This window comes from Aythya fuligula, chromosome 3, assembly GCF_009819795.1.
Source record: "Aythya fuligula isolate bAytFul2 chromosome 3, bAytFul2.pri, whole genome shotgun sequence".
Taxonomy (NCBI): domain Eukaryota; kingdom Metazoa; phylum Chordata; class Aves; order Anseriformes; family Anatidae; genus Aythya; species Aythya fuligula.
Window position 1 is genome coordinate 115,707,999 of NC_045561.1, and position 23,157 is coordinate 115,731,155.

General features: G+C 48.1%; 2 protein-coding genes and 1 long non-coding RNA gene across 3 annotated transcripts; 2 read left to right on the forward strand and 1 right to left on the reverse strand.

Annotated features, from left to right (window-relative positions):
- Positions 1-5,775: 5,775 nt before the first annotated feature.
- LOC116488030 lies at positions 5,776-6,516 on the forward strand. Its single transcript, XR_004253126.1, has 2 exons — positions 5,776-5,838; positions 6,361-6,516. It is a non-coding gene; the product is annotated as an uncharacterized LOC116488030 (long non-coding RNA).
- Positions 6,517-12,222: 5,706 nt separating this feature from the next.
- Positions 12,223-13,685, forward strand: LOC116488029 (ostricacin-2-like). The gene is made up of 3 exons (XM_032185313.1): positions 12,223-12,280; positions 12,530-12,656; positions 13,610-13,685. The coding sequence occupies exons 1-3, from the start codon at positions 12,223-12,225 to the stop codon at positions 13,620-13,622; spliced, it is 198 nt and encodes a 65-aa protein (XP_032041204.1). The 3' UTR covers positions 13,623-13,685.
- Positions 13,686-16,451: 2,766 nt separating this feature from the next.
- Positions 16,452-19,647, reverse strand: LOC116487909 (antimicrobial peptide THP2-like). The gene is given in 4 exon segments (XM_032185140.1): positions 16,452-16,680; positions 17,380-17,504; positions 18,323-18,401; positions 19,592-19,647. Coding segments are annotated over 3 exon segments (345 nt in total). The 5' UTR covers positions 18,381-18,401; positions 19,592-19,647; the 3' UTR covers positions 16,452-16,518.
- Between the last annotated feature and the right edge of the window lie 3,510 nt (positions 19,648-23,157).

Sequence of the window (23,157 nt, forward strand, 5' to 3'; positions counted from 1 at the left end):
AGGCGTGCAGTTTGGCATTGCAGCTGGTGGGAAGCGTGAGCGTGTCCTTGTGCCAGAGGGTGCCCAGGGCTGCTGTTCCCCACAAGCGCCGTGGCGAAGCCGGGGCTGGCAGTCCCTGTGGGGCCAGGCTGTTTGCTGCGGGTTTGGATGGTGCTTTGTTTCCTGGGCAGCCATGGTCGCCAGCACAAAGGTAGAAAGGCATCCACAAGGACCATTGAGTCCAAATACTGGCTACACAGAGCAACACCCAAAACCAATCCCAATGTATGACAGCATTGTCCCAAGACTTCTTGGACTCTATTAGGCTTGGCAACCGTGGGATCCTGTGCCAGTGTCGAACCACCTCTGGGTGCAGAACCTTTCTCTCACCCCCAGCCTGACCCTGCCCTGTCCCAGCTCCATGCCATCCCCTCGGGTCCTGTCGCTGTCCCCAGAGAGCAGAGCTCAGCGCCTGTCCCTCCGCTCCCCTCGTGAGGGAGCTGCAGGCCGCCATAAGGCCTCCCCTCGGCCTGCTCTGCTCGGGGCTGAACAAACCAAGGCACCTCAGCTGATCCTCACACGCCTTCCCCTCCAGACCCTTTGCCACGTTCATAGCACTCCTTTGGGCACTCTCGATTAGATTTATGCCCTTAACACACAGAGGATCCACAAAATGTCTCCAGTGCCCGAGGTGAGGCATCAGCAGGCAGAGCAGAGCAGGACAATCCCTTCCCTCAACTGGCATGCAGTGCCGGGCCTCATGTTCCCTCATGGCATTTGCAAAACAGTTCCTGGTTGGAACGGCTGAGGGCACTGGGGGTATTTGGTCTGGGGAAGAGTAAGCTCAGGGCAGACCTTATTGCTCTGTGAAACTGCCTGAAAGGAAGGTGCAGGGAGCTGGGGTTCGGCCTTTTCTCACAGGTAACCAGTGATAGCACCAGAGGGAATGGCCTCAAGTTGTGCCAGGGGAGGTTCAGGTTGGAAATGAGGAGACATTTCTGCTCAGAAAGAGCAGTCAGGCGTTGGGACGGGTTGCCCAGGGTGGTGGCGGAGTCACCGTCCCTGGGGGTGTTCAAGGAGAGGTTGGATGTGGTGCTTAGGGACATGGTTCAGTGAGTGACATTGGTGGTTGGGGACATGGTTGGACCAGATGATCTTGGAGGGTTTTTCCAACCTAAATGATTCAACAATTCCATGTCATAACGGAGGCACAACCAGTGTCACTCATTACCTCAGCTCTGGCCACCAGCAGGTCCCTTTTGGAATCGGCTGGAGCCGGCTCTTGGCTGACATGGGGCAGCTCTGGGAATCATCTCTCAGAGCCCAGTCCTGCATCCCCATCCCCCCCAGCCCTTGCCACAGGATCTGAAGACGTCGTATCACCAGGAATATCAGAGAACGCCTGAGGGAAGCCCTCTTCTCCTTGCAGGGTGCCCATGCTGCTATTACCCTCCGGACACGGCAGGCTGCATGCCTGCTCTGCCCCCGGGTGTCACAAGCTGTGTTGCATGAGGATAACGGTGATGATTGCAACAGCCCCAGCAGGCACCTCAGCAGCCAGGAGGGATGAGGAGCAACCCCACCATGCGCATGGGTCACTGGCTGATTGGCCAAGGGCAGAGGCGGCAGCAGGAGGAAGCCCAGCTCCCACCCACCAGCAGCAGGATAAAACCCTCACGTTTAGGGCAAAACAGCACTCTCTGGCCGCAGGGGCACGTGGACACGAGGGATTCCTCTTGGCTCTCATTGTGCCTGAGCACCAGGACCTGCATCAGGTAGGTGCAAACCTCAGAACTCTTCTGAAGGAAAACACTGAGAAAATATTTTTTTCCTGTAGTTGGATGTTGTTCCTCTTCAGTCTCCCTAAAGTTGTGCCCAGGCTTCTGCAGCACCACCTGGGGCACTCCCCCAGGTCCTTGTCACCTTGGTTTGTCTTCTCTGCAGCAGTCTCGTGAAGACCTGCTCTGGGCATCAGCCATGAAGATCCTGTTCCTGCTCTTCCCCTTCTTCCTCCTCTTTCTCCAAGGCACTGCAGGTGAGAGGGGAAGGAGGGAGATGGGCTGAGGTGTGGACAGCAGCGTCCTTCAGAGGGACCTTCTGTCCTGTGCAGGGATGGGAGAGAGCCCAAGGGGGATGTTGGCTTTATGGAATGGCTCGCACAGAAATTGTTTTGATACCCAGCACAGTGTCCCAAAGTCACCTTGTTTGAAGACTCTGCATGTGACTTTCAAAGATCTCTAAGCAGGCTGATTCCAGAACCTGTCTGGGAAGCTGTGCCAGTTCTCTGACCTGTGCTGCAATCATCTTTACAATGGCTTACCGTGCATGTCTTTCTATTGGAAAAGGAAATTCTGTCCTCTGCAGAATAAGAGGGGGAAGGTGTCATGTGGGGAGCTGCCACTTCCCTGAAAGACATATTGGGAGATGTTCGGGTTTCCAAGCCTGCTGCATCAGGTAAGGTACCAGCTGAGGAAAGGGATTCCTCCTTCGTCCACTCAAAAGATTGTTACAGAACTCTTCCTAGGCCACACCTAACCATCAGCATCTGCCTAACGTAATGTGCAGGAGAGGCCCAGAAAGGATGGGCATTGTGGGTTTGGATGTGTGGGTGCAGCCCTGTGTGGGGCTGAAGGACCCTAAGCTTAGCCAGCACCGCCCCATTCTGCTCAGCCCCACAAGGCTTGCCCAGCCTTTGCAGAGGACTCTTCCATGCTGGCAAAGGGTTAAGGTTGCCCCTTGGACATGGTGAAGGACACAGTCCTGTTCTTGATGCTTCTGCAAAGACTCAGAGTCAGGGCTACCAGCACTAAGGAGGGCACAGTTCGAAGCCATCAGCAGTAAGGCCATGAGTTCACCTCTGGGCATTTGACTCCCAAGTCTCAAGACTCATCTGTCCTTGGAGGGGAGGTGAGAGAGAGTGGGAGAGAGACAAAAGGCAGAAGTTTCAAGCTGGTGCCATCCTTCTGCTTTCTCTGTACAGGACATGGGGTTGATGCCCTGAATGCTGTGAGCAGGATGTCCCCCTCGCTTCTCGCTCCTGGAAACAGCTCCTGACGTCCTGTTCCATGGGCCTGCTGTGGTTTGGCCAGAGGCTGCTTTTCCCTGCTCAAATAAAGGCGTGCAGTTTGGCATTGCAGCTGGTGGGAAGCGTGAGCGTGTCCTTGTGCCAGAGGGTGCCCAGGGCTGCTGTTCCCCACAAGCGCCATGGGGACGCCAGGACTGGCAGTCCCTGTGGGGCCAGGATGTTTGCTGCGGGTGAAGAAGGTGCTGTGTATCCCGGGCAGCCATGGGCGCCAGCACAAAGGTAGAAAGGCATCCACAAGGACCACTGAGTCCAAATCCTGGCTCCATTGAGCAGCACCCAAAACGAATCCCTATGTCTGAGAGCATTGTACAAACGGTTCTTCAACTACAGCAGCTTGGAGCTGTGACCACTGCCCTGGGGAGCCTGTTCCAGCATCCGATCACCTATGGGTGCAGAAACTTTCTCTCACCCCCAGCCTCACCCTGCTCTGTCCCAGCTCCATGCCGTCCCCTCGGGTCCTGTCGCTGTCACCAGAGAGCAGAGCTCAGCGCCTGCCCCTCTGCTCCCCTCCTGAGGGAGCTGCAGGCTGCCATGAGGCCTCCCCTCGGCCTGCTCTGCTCTGGGCTGAACAAACCAAGGCACCTCAGCTTCCCCTCACACGCCTTCCCCTCCAGACCCTTCACCACCTTCATAGCCCTCCTTTGGACACTCTCCAATAGGTTTGTGCCCTTCTGACCCTGATACACCCCAAACTGCCGCCAGTGCTCGAGATGTAACAACCACAGGCAGAGCAGCGCAGGACAATCCCTTCCCTCGACCGGCTGCCGTGCCGGGCCTCATGTACCCCAAGTTATTTGGAGCACTAGTTCTGTGAGGAGTGGCCGAGGGCACTGGGGGTGTTTCCTCTCAAGAAGGGGAGGCTCAGGGGAGACCTTATGGCTCTCTGCAACTGCCTGAAAGGAAGGGGTGGGGAGCTGGGGGTCGGCCTCTTCTCACAGGTAACCAGAGATAGGACCAGAGGGAATGGCCTCATCTTGTGCCAGGGGAGGTTCATGTTGGAAATGAGGAGACATTTCTGCTGAGAAAGAGCAGTCAGGTGTTGGGACGGGTTGCCCAGGGAGGTGGTGGAGTCACTGTCCCTGGGGGTGTTCAAGCAAAGGTTTGATGTTTTGCTTGGGGACATGGTTCAGTGGTGATGATGGTGGTAGGGGGATAGTTGGACCAGATGATCTTGGAGGGCTTTTCCAACCTTAATGATTCTGTCATTCTATGGTTTAATGGTGGATTTGGCAGTGCTCATTTCTGGGTTGGACTTGATGATCTCAGAGGTCTTTTCCAACCCAAATGATTCAATGATTCCATGCCATGACGGAGGCACAACCAGTGTCGCTCATTTCCTCAGCTCTGGCCACCAGCAGGTCCCTTTTGGAGTCGGCTGGAGCTGGCTCTTGGCCGACATGGGGCAGCTGAGGGGCTCTTCTCTCAGAGCCCAGCCCTGCATCCCCCCACTTCCAAGCCCTTGCCACAGGACACCAACATGTCATATCACCAAGAATATGTGAGGACGCCTGAGGGAAGCCTTCTGTGCTGTGCCCCCGGGTGTCACAAGCTGTGTTGCGTGAGGATAACGGTGACAATTGCAACAGCCCCAGCAGGCACCCCAACAGCCAGGAGGGAGAAGGAGCAACCCCACCATGCCCATGGGTCACTGGCTGATTGGCCAAGGGCAGAGGCGGCAGCAGGAGGAAGCCCAGCTCCCACCCACCAGCAGCGGATAAAACCCTCACGTGTAGGGCAAAGCAGCACTCTCTGGCCGCATGGGCACGTGGACACGAGGGATTCCTCTTGGCTCTCTTTGTGCCTGAGCACCAGGACCTGCATCAGGTAGGTGCACACCTCAGAACTCTTCTGAAGAAAAACAGTGAGAAAACATCTTTTTCCTGTAGCTGGATGTAGTTCCTATTTGGTTTCCCCAAAGTTGTGCCCAGGCTGCTGCAGCACCACCTGGGCTTCTCCCCCAGGTCCTTGTCACCTTGGTTTGTCTTCTCTGCAGCAGCCCCGTGAAGACCTGCTCCGGGCATCAGCCATGAAGATCCTGTTCCTGCTCTTCCCCTTCTTCCTCCTCTTTCTCCAGGGCACTGCAGGTGAGAGGGGAAGGAGGGAGATGGGCTGAGGTGTTGACCTGTGGCAGTGTGGTCCTCTGTGTCCAGGGAAGCAATGCCACTTGTTGGAGTGATGCAAAGGTTAGGAGGGACTTTTGAAAGGAAGCTTTCTGAGTGTCTTTGCAAGAGGACATGGAAGTGGGGTGCAGAAAGAGCTGAGGAAGAAAGGCCCGGCTTATTGTGTGGTCAGGATGGGGTTTGGATGCAGGCTACAAGCCTGTGTCCAGCTGCTGCTCTGCGCTTGTCTCTGAAAGGGCTCCCATCAACAAGGCAGAGGTTAGCACGGCTCTGCCCTTCAAAGGGATCTTTTTGCCTTTGGAGAGAGCCAAAGGGGGATGTTGGCTTGGTGGAATGGTTGGCACAGAAAATGGTCCCTTGTTGAAGCCTGGTGTCTCAGCTTTATTTCCCAAAACCTCCTTGTGTCGAGTCTCTCCAAGTGGCTTTTGAAGTTTTTCAAGCAGGTTGACTCCAGAACCACTTGGGGCAAGGTGTGCCAGTGCTCTGCTCTGTGTTGCAATTACCTTTACAATAGCTTCTCTGTGCACGTCTTTCTATTGCAGCAGGGAATTCTGCCCTCTGCAGCATCAGAGGTGGGGTCTGTCGTCCAGGGGGCTGCCGCTTCCCTGAAAGACGTAATGGGAGATGTTCACTTATCGTTCCTTGCTGCAGCAGGTAAGGATCTGGCTGTAGAAATGGATTCCTCCTTTGTCTGTTTAAATGATTCTTATGGTACTTTTCCTGTTCCACACATACCCATTAGCATCAGAATGTGCTCCGCAGGAGAGGCCCAGAAAGGATGGGCATTTGGATTTGGATGTGTGGGTGCAGCCCTGTGTGGGGCTGAAGGACCCTAAGCTTAGCCAGCACCGCCCCATTCTGCTCAGCCCCACAAGGCTTGCCCAGCCTTTGCAGAGGACTCTCCCATGCTGGTAAAGGGTTATGGTTGCCCCTTGGAGATGGTGAAGGACACAGTCCTGTTCCTCATGCTTCTGCAAAGACTCAGAGTCAGGGCTACCAGCACTAAGGAGGGCACAGTTTGAAGCCATCAGCAGTAAGGCCATGAGTTCGCCTCTGGGCATTTGACTCCTGAGTCTCAAGACTCGTTTGTCCTTGGAGAGGAGGTGAGAGAGAGTGGGAGAGAGACAAAAGGGAGAAGTTTCAAGCTGGTGCCATCCTTCTGCTTTCTCTGTACAGGACATGGGGTTGATGCCCTGAATGCTGTGAGCAGGATGTCTCCCTCACTTCTTGCTCCTGGAAACAGCTCCTGACGTCCTGTTCCATGGGCCTGCTGTGGTTTGGCCAGAGGCTGCTTTTCCCTGCTCAAATAAAGGCGTGCAGTTTGGCATTGCAGCTGGTGGGAAGCGTGAGCGTGTCATTGTGCCAGAGGGTGCCCAGGGCTGCTGTTCCCCACCAGCGCCGTGAGGACGCCAGGGCTGGCAGTCCCTGTGGGTCCAGGCTGTTTGCTGCGGGTGAGGAAGGGGAAGGTGAGCAGGAGCCCTGTGCTGGTACTGCTGAGCATGGGTGTCCCTTGTCCCAGGCAGCCACGGGCACCAACAGTACTGGCTGCAAGCAGAATTGGGCAGTGTACTTCCACCTCAGTCCCTTTCTGTGGTGGGCAGTAGTTTCTTCATTGGATGAGTGCTCAACCCATGTTTCCACGAGTGCCAAGGACTCACAGTCCTGCTGCTTGGTGCTAAAGTGATCTTGTATGCTATGGTGGTGCTGTCTCTGCCCAAGGGGATGTGGACTGTGCTCCAAGAGGATGGATCTGACTGCACATTCTTGTTTGCCCATGTATGTGTGAGCTCTGAAAATTCACCCTCAACCTTATTGGTGCTGATTTGGAGGCTTCCACCCCCCTTTCAGTGGCCTGGGTGTTCCCATGCCCTGGGGCTGCCTGTCCTCCCCTTTCTTCAATAGCCAAGGGAAATTTTCCAATGGGAATCTGGGGGCAATGTTCATGGCACCTGGCTGGGAGATACTCACCACCATCCCACAGCAGCCTGCGGGAGAGGCTGCTAGCACCTCAGGATGTCTGGCCAAGGAGTACTTTTTTCTCCCCCTGCCAGAGAGGACAAGGAATCGCTTTCCTCCTCTGACAGCTTTGAGGAGGATTCCCAGGCCTTCAGCCCTGGGGCTTGTGTCATCCCACTTTGTGAAAGAGGCTGCTGTGGTTTGCTGGACACATCTTTGGACACACACACTGCGTCCTTTGTCTTTGGAAACTGGCACCAAACTGCTGCCATACCACAAAAAGGAACTTAATCTACTATTTAGGAAGCTGTCCTAGCAAAACTGTGTCTTCTGGGTCTTCTGATGGACATGGCCCCTCTGCCCATCCAGAACCTGCCTAGACCCCTAATCTGCTTCACGGGTAATCTACTCACCCGCTTATGCCAGGACCCTGCTGGCTCTAGCAGCTGGCACCAAAGTAACCTCAGGGCCTGCACGAGCAGCCTGACTCCAGCAGCCAGCTCTAAGTTCACTTATGCACACCCTCTAGGTCTCAGACGTAGCTCCTCACGCAGTCCTTCAGCACACACACACACATGGGAGAGGCAGTGCAAATAAGCAGACAGTTAATAAAAGATTTAATGAGGAAATATAAGATTGGACAGAGTGTGGTTATCAGGAGCAGGGTTAGGCCAGACAAGCGCATTGACCGGACCCATTTTACACATAACCGGCCCTTTTACATGTATACCCTTTTCTCCATATCCTCCCTTTGTTCCTCCTGCTCCCCCTTCCCTTGCACACCCCATGGCTTTGCAGAGCTCTGTGGTTTCTGCACTGGAGGTCCTGGAACTTTTGAGGCCCTGGAGCATGTCCAGAGCAGGGCTATGGAGCTGGGGAAGGGCCTGGAGCACAAGTCCTGTGAGGAGCAGATCAGGGCACTGGGGGTGTTTGGGCTGGAGAAGAGGAGGCTCAGGGCAGACCTTATTGCTCTCTGCAACTGCCTGAAAGGAAGGGGTGGGGAGCTGGGGGTCGGCCTCTTCTCACAGGTAACCAGTGACAGGACCAGAGGGAATGGCCTCAAGTTGTGCCAGGGGAGGTTCAGGTTGGAAATGAGGAGACATTTCTGCTCAGAAAGAGCAGTCAGGCGTTGGGACAGGTTGCCCAGGGAGGTGGTGGAGTCACTGTCCCTGGGGGTGTTCAAGGAGAGGTTGGACGTGGTGCTTGGGGAAATGGGTTAGTGGTGACATTGGTGGTAGGGGGACATTTCACAGAATCACAGAATCACAGAATTTCTAGGTTGGAAGAGACCTCAAGATCTTCGAGTCCAACCTCTGACCTAACACTAACAGTCCCCACTAAACCATATCCCTAAGCTCTACATCTAAACGTCTTTTAAAGACTTCCAGGGATGGTGACTCCACCACTTTCCTGGGCAGCCTGTTCCAATGTCTAACAACCCTTTCAGTAAAGAAGTTCTTCATAACATCTAACCTAAAACTCCCCTGGTGCAACTTAAGCACCATTTCCCCTCGTCCTGTCACCAGGCACATGGGAGAACAGTCCAACCCCCACCTCGCTACAGCCTCCTTTAAGGTATCTGTAGAGAGCAATAAGGTCGCCCCTGAGCCTCCTTTTCTCCAGGCTGAACAATCCCAGCTCCCTCAGCCGCTCCTCGTAGGACTTGTTCTCCAGGCCCCTCACCAGCTTCGTCGCCCTTCTCTGGACCTGCTCAAGCACCTCAATGTCCTTCTTGTAGCGAGGGTCCCAAAACTGAACACAGTACTCGAGGTGCGGCCTCACCAGAGCCAAGTACAGGAGGATGATCACCTCCCTAGCCCTGCTGGTCACACTGTTTCTTATGCAAGCCAGGATGCTGTTGGCCTTCTTGGCCACCTGAGCACACTGCTGGCTCATATTCAGCCGACTATCAACCATCACTCCCAGGTCCTTCTCTGCCTGGCAGCTCTCCAACCACTCATCTCCCAGCCTGTAGCTCTGCTTGGGGTTATTGCACCCCAGGTGCAGGACCCGGCACTTGGCCTTGTTGAACTTCATGCAGTTGACCTCAGCCCATCGGTGCAGCCTATCCAGATCCTCCTGCAGAGCCTTCCTACCCTCAAGCAGATCGACACACGCACATAGCTTGGTGTCATCTGCGAACTTACTGAGGGTGCACTCGATGCCCTCGTCCAGATCATCGATGAAAATATTTAAGAGGACCGGCCCCAGCACCAAGCCCTTTGGAGCAGATGATCTTGGAGGTCTCTTCCAACCTTAATGATTCTGTGATTCTACACTCTCCCTTGCCCAGGGACCCTTGGCTCACACCTTATCAGCAATAAGGTTCAGCCTTTCTGGAAGTGGTGCCTGTAGCTCATTAGCCCACCAATTAGTGTGGCTGGGAGGGTTGTTTCTGGTGATTGCCCCTCAGCTTAGAAGTCCTCCATCAGATAACTCTGCTGGAATGAATGTTCCCACATTCTCAGCACCAGAGAGACCTAGGAATAACAAAGCATGTTCAATGGACGACCACCAAGTTGCTGCCATGCCCAGAGGCCCCGTGCTGTGAGGAGAGGCTGCGAGAGCTGGGGCTGCTGGGCCTGGAGCAGAGGAGGCTCCGGGGGAGCTCCCCCATGGCCGTCAGTACCCGCAGGGAGGTGCGGAGAGGCTGGAGCCGGGCTCTGCTCAGCGGTGCCCACGGCCAGGCCCAGAGGCCCCGGGCCCAGCCTGGCGCCCCGGCGGCTCCCCCTGCCCCTCAGGCAGCACTGCTGGGCCCAGGGGTGCCGGAGCCCTGGCACAGGCTGTCCCATAAGGGGCCAGGGGCTGCTCCTGGGAGAGCTCCCGGAGCCCAGAGCTGTGGGGCTGGGCACCCTGTTTAGGGGGAGGGCTGCTGTAGCAGAAAGGAACCTCCAGAGGTTTCTCCCAACCTCAACCGCAACTGTAACCAACTGCCTCCCTTTCTTATTATCCCTTGTTGCATTGGAAAAGGCCTCGATGATTACCCATGGAGGAACTGACACTCCCCTCTATACACCCTTACAGTTATTCTGCCTCTATGACTTGGCATCTCTGTGGTGTGCAAAGAGAAAAGACCCAGAGACCAACCTCTCCCACCAAAACTCCCAACAGGTATACCCTTGGACTCAGGAGACCAGAAAAGCTCTTCCAAACACCTTGAGAGGCAATCACTGAGTTGAACATGCAGCACAGCTCCCTCCTTCCGTGCAAGGACTGCCACTTGTCCCATGGTGTGGCTGCAGAAGCCATGGCTATATCAGTGGTTTATTCACCAGGAATGGGCTAGGAACAGATGCAGATGGATGGGGTTGATCAGTTTACTGACCTTATCACATATCCTGGTGTAACTCTCTATTTGAATAGTAACTAGACAGAAAGTTTGGCACGTCAGGTGCACAGACATCTTGTCACAGATGAAAGTGTTCTTGCAATGCCTGCAGGTGAGAGGATTTTCAATAGTCTGCATGTTCTTGCACATCACATACAAGCTGATGTGTTTAAGCAGATGGAAGGAGGCAAAGAAGGATTTTTTTCTTCTGGGATCAGACTGCTGCTTGCTGTCTGCACCAACCAATTGCTTTGTACATCCTGAAAAAAAATCAACAAACCACTACAGCCCATGTGTCTGCTGTGCACCGGAGTGTCACAAGAGGTGTTGCATGAGGATAACGGTGAAGATTGCTGTTGCAATGTTGATTGCCCCCAGCAGGCACCTTAGCAGTAGGGAGGGATGAGGAACGATCCCACCATGCCCACGGTTTAACTGGCTGATTGGCCAAGGACAGAGGCAGCAGCAGAAAAAAGCCCAACTCCCATCTGGTATAAAACCAGGGGGTCTGGGACAAAGCAGTACTCCTTGGATGCATGTAATTCCTGGTGAACCAAACCCATCATCAGGTAAGTAATTCCAGGGCCTCTTTCAGGAAAGACGCCATTCAGCCTCTCTGTGCAAATCCATCTTCCTGGAAGCATCTAAATTGCAAACTGTTGGAAGAATCTGTGAATATAAATGAGAACTGGTGGAGGCTGGGAAGGAAAATAAACAGTCATATGAGTATTGGAGCCCAGAGCATGTGGAAGCTGGAGCTGGGGTTTCCTAACTGAAAGGGAGACTGGTAAGGTGCCTTGATGCTGGAGGAGACACCCAACACCTTCTGTTCTGGAGCAGGGACTTTACTGGAAAAAGTTCAGGTAGCAAAATATATTTTCCATCCTTTCAGGCTTCAGTCAGCTCAAAAGATTGAATGGTGTTACTGTGTCGGTCATCAAGAATTTCCTGCCTTCTTGCTCCTCCCTGGGGCTCGGCTGCAGAGAGCAATAGCAGTAAATATGAGGCTGGGGAGTCTTCTTATTGCTGAGAAACCTGGGAATGAACATGAGTTGAAGTTTTGCAGTCCCTAACTGAGCTGGGATGATCTTCCTGAGCCTGGGGAAGCAGAGGTGATAGGGCAGGGTGGTTTCAGTGGCCAGCTTTGGACTGCTTGAGGTGTATAGCACCAACTAGCCCTTCATATAGCGTGGCATCTCCAGGTGCAAACTTTTCTCTGAGTTCCAGAGCCTGGATTTTTTATTGACCCAACTACAGGAATTGCATTGACAATTGACACAAGCATCTCCTGATGTGCAAACCATCTTTGCTTTGGCATTTGTTTAAGAAGAGACAGAAGTGAGAGAAGAAATGCACTAGTGGTACTTCTGACCTGCTGACTGTGCTAGAAAGTGTATCTCATGTCACACTTTGATTCTGTACTGCAGGAAAATTGTTTAATTCTGCTCAGGAGACAAACATGCCCTGTGAAAGTCCTGAGGGACTATAGATATTAAAAGTAATTTTTCTTTCCTTATAATCTGAGTTTCAGTAGATGCTGTTTTGAATAAAATATCATCAATTAAACATAAGTCTTCTAGTCTGTGTTTTGGGGAAAACACCGGGAAGAACTGTGAGGAATCGTAGAATCACAGAATGGGTTGGAAGGGACCTTAAAGATCTTCTAATTCCAAGACCCCTTCTCCATGCCCTTTCTTAGTTGCCTTGGTGTCTCCCCTCTGCATCTCTGTGAAGACCTGGGACAGGCGCAAACCATGCGGATCCTGTACCTGCTCTTCCCTTTCATCCTCCTCTTGGTCCAAGGTGCTGCAGGTGAGAAGAGGGCAGTTGGGGTGAGGTGTGAACTCGCATGAATGGGGTTCTCTGTGTCCTTGGGAAGTGATTTGCCAGAGATGGGTAAAGATTAGGAGGGGATGGTTCTGATGAATGGCTGGGATTTGGGGTTTGGTGCTTTGTGCACATGGTTGGCTGAGATCCATGGGCAGTATCAGCCCCTCTAGAGCCACACACAATTTTTATAGGTATCTCATGCTCATTTTCTTTAACTTTTGCTCTGTGCAGGATCCTCCTTGGCTCCACGAAACAAGGAGCAATGTCATCGAGAAAAGGGCTTCTGTGGATTTCTGAAGTGCTCTTTCCCCTTTATTATCTCAGGAAAATGTTCAAGATTTTTCTTTTGCTGCAAAAAGTAAGCTTTGGGATTGGAGATGAAGTTGGGCTACAACTGTGATAGCAGAAATAGCTGCTGTTGTGTTTAAGCCCCAAGCCTCGCTACTGGCTTTGTGCTATACACACTCCAGGGCAGAAGCCAGGGGAGGTGGAAGGATCTAGGAAAGGAGAAGGTGCCCTGTGAGGAGCAGGAGGAACCATAGGTCAGACAGCACCTTCCCCATTCCCCTCAGCTCCATGGGGCTGCCTGACCTGGGGGCTTTCAGAAAGAAATGAAAGAAAAGAATGAAGGCTGTCCAATTGGTAGCATGATGCACAGGACCTGATGTCTCTGCAAATCCTTGTAAACAAGGTTGCAAACGAGCCATCTGCCATACAAACTGATTATCTCCATCGGGATTAGTCTTGAAACATCATTGCCATTGTTATCCAGAAGTGATACGCACTGGGAGATTAAAAAAAAAAGACGGGAAACAAAAAAGCAGGTGACTTCAAAGTGTGTTTTCTTTCTGCAGACTGTTTGGTTGAACAGCTGGACTTTCAAAGCAGGATGTCCCCCTTGCTTCTCACTCCTGGAAATGGCTCCTGATGTCCTCTTCCCTTCCCATCCCTGCAGTCTGTGTGGGGCTGAAGGACCCTAAGCTTAGCCAGCACCTCCCCATTCTGCTCAGCCCCACAAGGCTTGCCCAGCCTTTGCAGAGGACTCCACCTTGCTGGCAAAGGGTTATGGTTGCCCCTTGGGGATGGTGAAGGACACAGTCCTGTTCTTGATGCTTCTGCAAAGACTCAGAGTCAGGGCAACCAGCACTAAGGAGGGCACAGTTTGAAGCCATCAGCAGTAAGGCCATGAGTTCACCTCTGGGCATTTGACTCTTGAGTCTCAAGACTTGTTTGTCCTTGGAGAGAAGGTAGGAGAGAGACAAAAGGAAGAAGTTTCAAGGAGGTGATAAGCTTTCTGTTTTCTCTGTACAGGATATTTGGTTGATGCCCTGAATGCTGTGAGCAGGATGTCTCCCTCGCTTCTCGCTCCTGGAAACAGCTCCTGACATCCTGCCCCAGGCCTGCTGTGGTTTGGCCAGAGGCTGCTTTTCCCCGCTCGAATAAAGACGTGCAGTTTGGCATTGCAGCTGGTGGGAAGCGTGAGCGTGTCCTTGTGCCAGAGGGTGCCCAGGGCTGCTGTTCCCCACCAGCGCCGTGGGGACGCCGGGGCTGGCAGTCCCTGTGGGGCCAGGCTGTTTGCTGCGGGTGAGGAAGGGGAGGGAGAGCGGGAGCCCTGTGCTGGTGCTGCTGGGCACGGGTGTCCCCATGCTTCTCTCAACCCATCCTTCTCTCAACCCCACATCCCTTCCGGAGAGGTCTGATCCTCCAGGCAGCCCACAAGGTGTCCTTTATTGTTCTTGGAGGGAATATCATACAATCATAAAATCTTAGAATGGCTGGGGTTGAAAGGGACCTTAAAGATCAGCCAGATCCAACCCCCTGCCATAGACAGGGACACCACACACTCAATCAGGTTGCTCACAGCCTCACCTAACCTGGCCTCAAACACCTCCAGGGATGGGGCATCCACAACCTCTCTGGGCAACCTGTGCCAGTGCCTCACCACCCCCTGAGTGAAGGATTTCCTCCTCACCCTTAATGTAAATCTCCTGTCAAGCAAGGGACGAAGCAAAGGGCTCAAGCTTAAAAGAATTTCTCCAGTGGTGTTTGAGACGGTCCTGCTTATCACAGCTGCTTCTCATGCAGCAGTGTGATTCAATGCCAGGTAGCAGCTCCATGTGAATCCTGGCTTTGAAAACAGACAGCTGAACCTCATAAAGGGTTGAGATCATTACCTGCATTTTTCCTGAGATGGCAATCCTGCACTTGGGGGCACTAGGGTTTGGGACTTTCCCTAGGAGGGACTTTCAGTCTCGTCAGGACGGGAAACAACTGCATCTATATGTTGTTCTTAATGATATGTCTGCATTCCTACCACACTCAAAAAGCAGACTTGTGTCAAGGTGGAGGTTGAGGCTTGAAAAGTCACCAAAAAGAAGTTTCTGCTTGAATTGAACTTAAGGGAAACCTTGACAGCTAGTGCCTGGCTGCCCACCAACTTCTCCTGTGTTGTGAAATAACCACAATTCTTGTCCTTCATGTTCATGGTGTGTGCTTCGTCCACAGACCTAACCACAGAAGGTTACCTTGTGGAGTGGTGCTGCTCGAGGGAATGTAAGCATTTAAATAAGCATTATTCTGCTTATCTGCTGGTTAAATAGTAAAAACTGTTTTTTGTTTGTTTGTTTTTAGTTAGATAATTCTTTTCCACTCTTGCATTTCCCAGCAAAACTTATGAGTTATCCTGAAATCACCCTGATACTTTTAGACACAGTTTCATGGCTTTCTCTCTGTTCTGGCATCTTTTCGCTATGTTAATTCAGAGTGCTGGGCTTGCTTTCAACCCCAGGGCTGCTATATTTTACTCTTTTCTCTTAATTATGTCATGAGCTTGCACCGTGTGCTCACAGCACACCACACCACCCACCCCTGGGCTGCAGCAGTGTGGCCAGCAGGGCGACGGAGGGGATTCTCCCCCTCTGCTCTGCTCTCATGGAATATTTTATTTTATTTTATTTTGTTTTATTTTATTTTATTTTATTTTATTTTATTTTATTTTATTTTATTTTATTTTATTTTATTTTATTTTATTTTATTTTATTTTATTTTATTTTATTTTATTTTATTTTATGATATTTTTTGAGGGGTGTTGCTTCTTTTCACTTCCCATACTTGCTTCCTAGCATGTGTCGCAAGGCCAATGGGGAAAAAGGAGAAAGGAATCCTTGTCCTATTTAAGAGTTGCCCTAGTCACCATGCTACCCGAATTTGGCATGACAGCCCCAGCCTTTGGCTACAATACAGAAATGATGGGGAAAAAATCCAAACAGGATATGAGTTTTTATATCACTACATAAGAAATTATACCACAGAGGATTAGAAGTCGGATGGGACGCCTGAGGATATGATTGTTCCCACCTAAGAAGTGCAAAGAAAGTCATGGGACATATAAGTGCTGTGATTTTGGCACACAAACAAAATCATCTCCCAAGCAGTGTGTCAGAAATGTGTGTATCCCAACTGAGAACTGGAGGCAGTGTGTCATGGGGTGGCAGAGGAAATAATGAAGAGAGACAGGAAAAAGCTATAACTTTCCAGCTATTGGCTTTTATGCATCTTCTCAGAGGGACAGGTGAAAAATAAAAGGCAAAACTTACACCTTTTGCTGTGAAAATGCAAGACAAACAACTTCTGGAGAGCAAAGAAGTGTCTGAACCTGTTGTATTATTAAATAAAAAATAAAAAAATAGCCCTACATCTTTCTAGGGATGCTCACAGGCAGCTTCCAGCAGCCACAGCACTGAGTCCCATGTGCTGACGTTTTAATACATGATGGATGTCTCTTGTTATTTTTTTTTTAGTTATTTCTATTCCTCTTTCCCAAAAGAAAAGAAAGGGTTTCTGCATGTTTTTGTTGGTTTTGTTTTGCTTTATTTTGTTTGTTTTGAAGAATTTTGGCTTCTGAGTACCTTCCCACAAAGGGAAGCTGAGTTCTTCCAGCCAGTTTCTCTCTCTACTTAAGGCTAAAGAATTCAGTCTGTCCGTCTGGCCCTTGACAGCTACATTCCTCAGAAAAAAATACAAAAAATAATAATAAAAAAAATAAGGAGCAGTTGGCATACTGTAAATTGCTAACCTTTGGGGTTTGTGTATCAAAACCCAGGTACAGTTGTCACCCTCAGCCCATGCAACAGACACCCACGTTTCAGCAATGTGAATGCTACGCAATGGCAATTTATTCAAAAGGAGGCAAGGCAATGCAGAATACCTTTGGATTTGCTCTATATCATAAAGCTTTTTGCATTAAAAACAAGAAGTGCTCGAGACTTTGTTGTAGCAGGATCCACTGGTTGTAGCAGGAAGGGGATTCAGAGAAAGTTCCTGGAAGAAATTTTCATAGCTCTTGAATGAACAGTCCACAAAGTTTCTATACATCCCATGGCCTGCACAAAGAGAGAAAAAAAAATGTATTTGCATTCCTTCCTTACTTAATCGCAGTCCGTGCATATTTTCCTCCTGGGTATATACATTCCCAAATACCTAATGCCAGGTGCAAGTCAGGCTGGGGCAGCCTTGTGCTCTCACACCTGTGAGTGGGAGCGGTGCTTTCCTATTGCTCCAGGAAAAGCAGAGAATTAAATTGCTGTCCCTTGATATTGGGGTGAACGCGTTCATTCCCGAGTGAAAAAAGAATATGTTATCTTTTGTCTGAGATTTTCTTTTTATGACATAGTTGCATTTTTTTCTGCACACATCTGATAACACTCAGATCTCTGTTCACCCTGCAGTAAAACTGAATTCCTATTTGTTCCCCAAGCACCACAACAACCCAGCTCTGAAAATATTAAACCCTGATATTTTGCTCCATCATAGGAGCTATAAAGGGGTCAAAGCAAGCTGGGGCAGCACGTGGTTGACATCTCTGACTATACTTTGCCCTTCTTGCTGAGGCACATCATGGAGCACATCTCAGGAGAAAGAGCACCACAGAGCTCTGTTAGAAACCTACTTCAAGACCAGACAGTCCTCATGACATATTATTTTTTTTCTTATGTCCAAACTGAACATTCAATGGCACTTTGGGTTTAAAGACATGGGCAACATGTTTGTCTGCTTTGGATGAACCTCACTGGACGTCAAACTCACGATTTGCAGCAGGAGCGGAACCCAAAGCAGCTTCCAACTCTGGTCAGGTGGAAGGGACATCTTCCGAAGTGGCAGGAGCCTTTCCTACACAGAAACATGTCCCGCTGGGGCAAAGACAATCCTGCAACAACAAGAACAAAGTTACTTCCCTCCAATTCTGCAGGGCAGGGCGAATGCAGTCTTGGTGCCAGCAGGACTTCCCATTCTTTGAGCTGCTTTCACCAATAACTGCCCTTAAGGACAGATGCCCAGATTTGGCTGTGTGGAAAGGACAGGTAAGAGCTCTCAAAGCAGATTTACAAATCCTTCCCCATGTCCTTCCATGTGTCCATTTTTACATGGACTCTTCTGCATTCCAGTGACAGCATTTTAAGGAAGGAGGTCATACTGACAAATGCCTATGTGGCATTGCTGAACACTCAGGGGTAGGTCTCCCACAGTCCCAGCCCTGTATCTTGGTCATGGAGGCAGATATTCCAGCATTAAAGCACAGGCTGGGAAAGACACAGACCTCCTGGCTCCTTGTCCTTTGCCTTAGGGAACAGAGACATGCCTCAGAGGCTTCACTACCGGTTCCTATCCAAAAATAGATGGCCAGTCTTCATTTTTGCCCACATATGCACCACTTTGTTGTTCAAAAACCATGGCCAGCACAGAATATCAAGTGTCTAACTCCAGAACATTTAGCACAAACATTTTAGGAAGACACCAGCAAGAAGGAATTGTTATTGTTGTTTTTGTCAGCAATCATCATTTCTCAAACCTGGAAAGAGTTTTCAGAGGGGATGTGGACAGCACAGGCACGAAGCTGAGTATTTGATTAACTCCTGTTGGGTTTCTAGTAATTTTAACTAATAGTGCTTAAAATGCACCAGGGAGCTTGCTTCAGGTGCACAAAAATCCCTTCCTAGCATCCTTTTTTTTCCTTTTTCATCTTACCTGGAGAAACCTGGAGCACCAGGAAAAGGAGAGAGAAGAGCAGGTAAAGGATCCTCATGGCTGCAGATCTGCTGAGCCACTATAAGGAAGAGGACCGAGAAAGGTGTGACAGACAGCCCTCAAACCTACTGTCCTCTGAACTGCACAAACATTGTATTAATCAAAATGGCACTTATATTACTTTTTCTTCAAACTTTCAAACATACCCAGTAATATCTATGTGGCCTCAAGTCTCCTGTGTGAGCATTTCTGGGAAAAGGAAAGATGTGTGGGGCAACATGCTTTTGGGATATGTGATTATTTAATTATTATAATTCAGATTTCCTCTCAAATTTTGCAAATAGTCCTTAGCCAAAATGCAGACGTGACCTTAGGTTTGGTTAAATGTTTTATCTAATAAATAAACAACGCTGAGCAGAAAGAGGTGATCCTACAGACAAGCTTAAAAATTACAAGAAGAAACATTCATTTTGCAACTTTAAAACTTATCAAGAAATAGCAGCTAAAAGCTATTTGCTCAAAATCACCAGTTTTATTCTAGAATGACTGAAACTTTAAAAAAACAAACATGCAAAGATTTCATTAAAACAGTCAATGATTAATGTAACCAATATTTGTAAAATGGGATAAGTTAGCCTAGAAGGGGCTTCTGGATAGGAAGGAGGTATTTAATCATATATCTTGGCATTCTGATCCAGCACAAATTATTTTCTCTTAAGCAAGGCAGGGAAATGAGGTTGTGATGGAATATTGTATTTCTGCAAACAGAATGGCAGAGAGTAGCCCACAGGGGATTTGCAATTAGTATCAGAAGTCCACTCCAAATTCTGAATATTTGAAAATATCAGGAGAAATAAATAAAGTTAACTTAATTCTGAAAATGAAATAAAGTTCTTAAAATAGATACTGAATATATTCTGGTTTATGCCTAAGCAGTCAGCAACTTCTCTGGCCCACAGAACTCTTTAAAACAACTTGACCTAGACCCATTTTTTCCTAGAAGTTAATAAGCAGAGTATCTTTATTAAAGCCTAGTAGATATTAGCTCACATTTGAACTGCTTACTCAACCTGTGTAACTGTGTAGATTAACATTTTTAGTAACTTAAAAATTTAGGTTAATAAATTTAGGTTAATAAAGCAGAGTTTTGTTTGTAAAAACGAACAAACAAACAAACAAAACCAAAAACAAACACAACAACAAAGCAAAAAAAAACCACATAACAACAGAAGATATTAAAAGAAAGACTGAAAAGAACTGAGAACTTACCAGGTACTAGATGACCCCAAAGGCCAAACAAAAGCTCTTCTTGGTCCCTTCCCTCCACGGGGCTTTAGTTGGGGGATGAAAGCCTCTTTTATAACATATCTGCTATAGGTAGTGACGATTGCTTCTTCTTTCCACCAAGTGTACATCGAGCCAATCAAAATGGGACTCATCTTTTTGGTGACTTCTAATCCAACCAGAAACGAGTTGCTTCTCGCTTCCCAGTCAAAAAGCAGGGTTTGCATCTGAGCCTGCTGACGATTTGCTCCTGGAAAATCCCAGGTTCTGCATGCAACACTTCTTGTGACACTCCGGTTTGTGTAAGATGCGTTAAACCACAGTGGTATGTGTCAAACATCTTGGGACATATGTCGAACCATTCCTGGTTGGGAGCAACAGAAGGCACTGCAATACAGAGCATCTGTGTGCTCTCCCCGTTAGTTTATTTTCTGTTCCACAAATACAGAATATAAGAACATAGAGCCTTTGGGAATAGTCTAGCTACAATCACATACAATAACCAAAATATATCTTGGATTTGTATAGTGCTTAATTGTGTTTATTCCTTTGTTTCCACATCTTCATTTATATATATATATTTTTAAGTTCCTAACATCTGTCTTGCTTGTTTATTCACAGGTGAACACTGACATTCCTAGAGAAGCAGCCACAGTGAAGTTTTCATTTGCATTAGTATAGTTTTGAAGTAATACCCTGATGGTCCTCTGTGATATTATGCTGGGTCAGGTTGCACAGTGGTTTTCATGCAAGCAAATTATATTCCCTAGGAGGAAAGCGAACAAGATGTTTTACTTTAAAGGTACTCCAAAGGTACTCTAAAGGTACTGCAATGCCTAGTGTGGGCTACACCACCACCAGGTCCTATAGTGTGCATCCAATATTTCTTTCTCTTTTAAACCTGGAAAATTTGTACTGGGGGATCAGCACTACGAGGAGAGGCTGAGGGACCCATCTGTGTTCAGCTTGGAGAAAAAGTTAAAGGGCAATCTAATTTTTTTCATAACTACCTAATGGTAGCTATGGAGAAGATGGAGCCACACTCTTATCTGAGGTTCACAGTGAGGAGAGGTAACAGACACAAATTGTATCTGGGGAAATTCCAGTTAGATGTAAAGTTAAAAACCTGTCAAAATGAGGATTGTCAAATACTTGAATGCGGTCCCAGCAAATTTATAGTATCGTGTTACCTGTGGATATTCAAACTCAATTAGGCAAGGCCATAAGTAATCCTATCAATCTTTGAAATTGGCCCTGTTCTGAAAGTGCAGCTGGGCCTCCAAGCACCCATTCAAATTTACTTTCATTTATTGTTCTATTCAAAAGCAAAATCCAATCCAAACTCAATCTGTCAATCCATACAACAGACTTGAGGAGCATCAGCCATTTCTAAGGTGTGTGGATCGTTTCCTATTTACTAATCTTCCACCACACCAAGTCACTTGTTGACTTTGGCGTACCCAGCAGCTATCTAAAGACACCAATACTAAATATTTTTTCATATCATATTTCAATTTGCACCTCCATTCAGTCAACAAAACATTGTTTATGTATCATTTTAATATGACACCTGCATTATATCATAATAGGTTATGATACATTTGCTATTTTGAATGACAGGTATATCTAATAGACCAAAATCCATCTGCAAATGGCACTATGGATGATAGATCCTTTATTCTCAAAACTGAAATATTTAACTTATTATTGAGTCCTCAGTTTAGTTATGAATATGGTCATTTTTTCAATACTTTGATATCTATTTTTTAAGTGTACATAAATACACATATGTGCATAGAGATACACATGAAAATATGCCTACAAATGATTTCCCTGAAATTCATATCCTGATATGAATGAGGTAGCTTTTTATTTTCTACATATTTTTGAAAATGAACTGCTTTTTTTGTTTTGTTTTGTTTTGTTTTGTTTTTCAGCATAAAAAAACGATAGTTCAATTCCCGGTGTGTCTATGAGCTTCTGACCATAAAGCAAGAAAATGGAGGGAAAGAAAATGGCATAACATGTAGTTGCTTCACAACTTGCCAAGACTTTGTGGTTAGCTTGCCTACCAACCGTAACTGTTACTCAACCTGAAGCAGTTAGGAGTAAAATGAAGGGATAATTCCAAACTTGGCTCCTAATAGTTTTCTGGTGAAAAAAAAAAAAAAAAAAAAAAGTAGAAAATATTAAGGAGGCTTTTTATAGCATCAATTTTAATTAATTTACTTAATGAAATCATTAATAAATTATTTAATGAAATATTATTATTATTAAAAATATTAAAATATTTTATAAACCTCATTTCAAACGCTGCTACACCAATACCTGACTGCTGTTCCACCCCTCACCTCCAGAGGACAGTTTGTGCATTGCAATGAAGGCTCCAGGCATCTTGAGGTCATTGTATTCAGGTACAGGCAAAGCAATATTCCTCAGTTGTGTGGTGATGGCATCCCTTAACCTCCTTCATGTGTGTTGAACTGGATTCTTGCCATAAGGCATAACCATTGCATAGGAGGGGAATGCATTTTGATGCAATTGTGGAGTGTACCTTAAAGAAATTCAGATTCCTCTAGATTAGCTGAAAAAGCTGTTACCAGCTGTTGTACTACCAAAGGAGATCCACCCAGTGGAGGATAGCCAGTATTTAGGTGGTGTTTTGTATTTATAAGTGCATCTGTAATGGGTGTACTGCATTATAGCTAACAGATAAAGCTTTGAGACAAGTTTAGATCATCTCAGCAACAATTATGTATGTGGTTATAAGGTTTGATCAGTGCACTAAAACTATCTAACCAAGACAATGAATTTAATGATCCTGTAGTTATCTTGATTAACCAGGGAGAAATCATAATATGAGGTTAAAATCTCCATGGACAGATCCCACTCCATCTTCTCTTTGATTTGACAGCTAAAGGTATCAAGCTAGGAGCAGAGTCCAGCCCTTTGGTGCTACTGTGCCAGCAGTAAGGACCACACAGTGGGAATGTGTTTGCTAGTGTCCTTGTCCCCTCTTTGTACCTCTTTTCTAATTTGTGTCCTGTCAGGGGTCTGATGTCATCCAAAATGTTGCTGGATTTCACTTCCATGAGGTCTCCTCAGGAACAAAATGTCTCAAATGCCTCCAGGCTCAGTGAAGAAAGTAGCTGGAGATACCTTGGCATTTTCTACAGTGGTAGGCAACGATGACAGAGAAAAACAGACAGAAAGAACGAAACATGTTTCTGACAGGTTTCTGTCCAAAATAGTAAAATGCCTTGAAAAAGCAGCTTTGAAACTACTGGAATGTGTACTTATTGTACACTAGCACCCAGCACAGAGAGAAATTAGGTTTCTTTCCTGACCATGGTCACTGCAGGAGTCTTCTAGGGATGTGGCCACTGGGGGGCAGAGGATAAAATGTCCTCACTTTTCCCCCAGGTGTGGAAGGACATAAGTGTTAGATCATAGAATCATTAAGGCTGGAAAACACCCTAAAGATCTTTAAGTCCAACCATCACCCACCACCACCAGGTCCACCACTAACGCATGTTCCTAAACACTACATC

Excerpts from the sequence above, each read along its gene's own strand:
- LOC116488029 (XM_032185313.1), top strand. The coding sequence starts at position 12,223 with ATGCGGATCCTGTACCTGCTCTTCCCTTTCATCCTCCTCTTGGTCCAA. Across the intron at positions 12,281-12,529 it reads CTTGGTCCAAGGTGCTGCAG|GATCCTCCTTGGCTCCACGA; the intron begins GTGAGAAGAGGG and ends TGCTCTGTGCAG.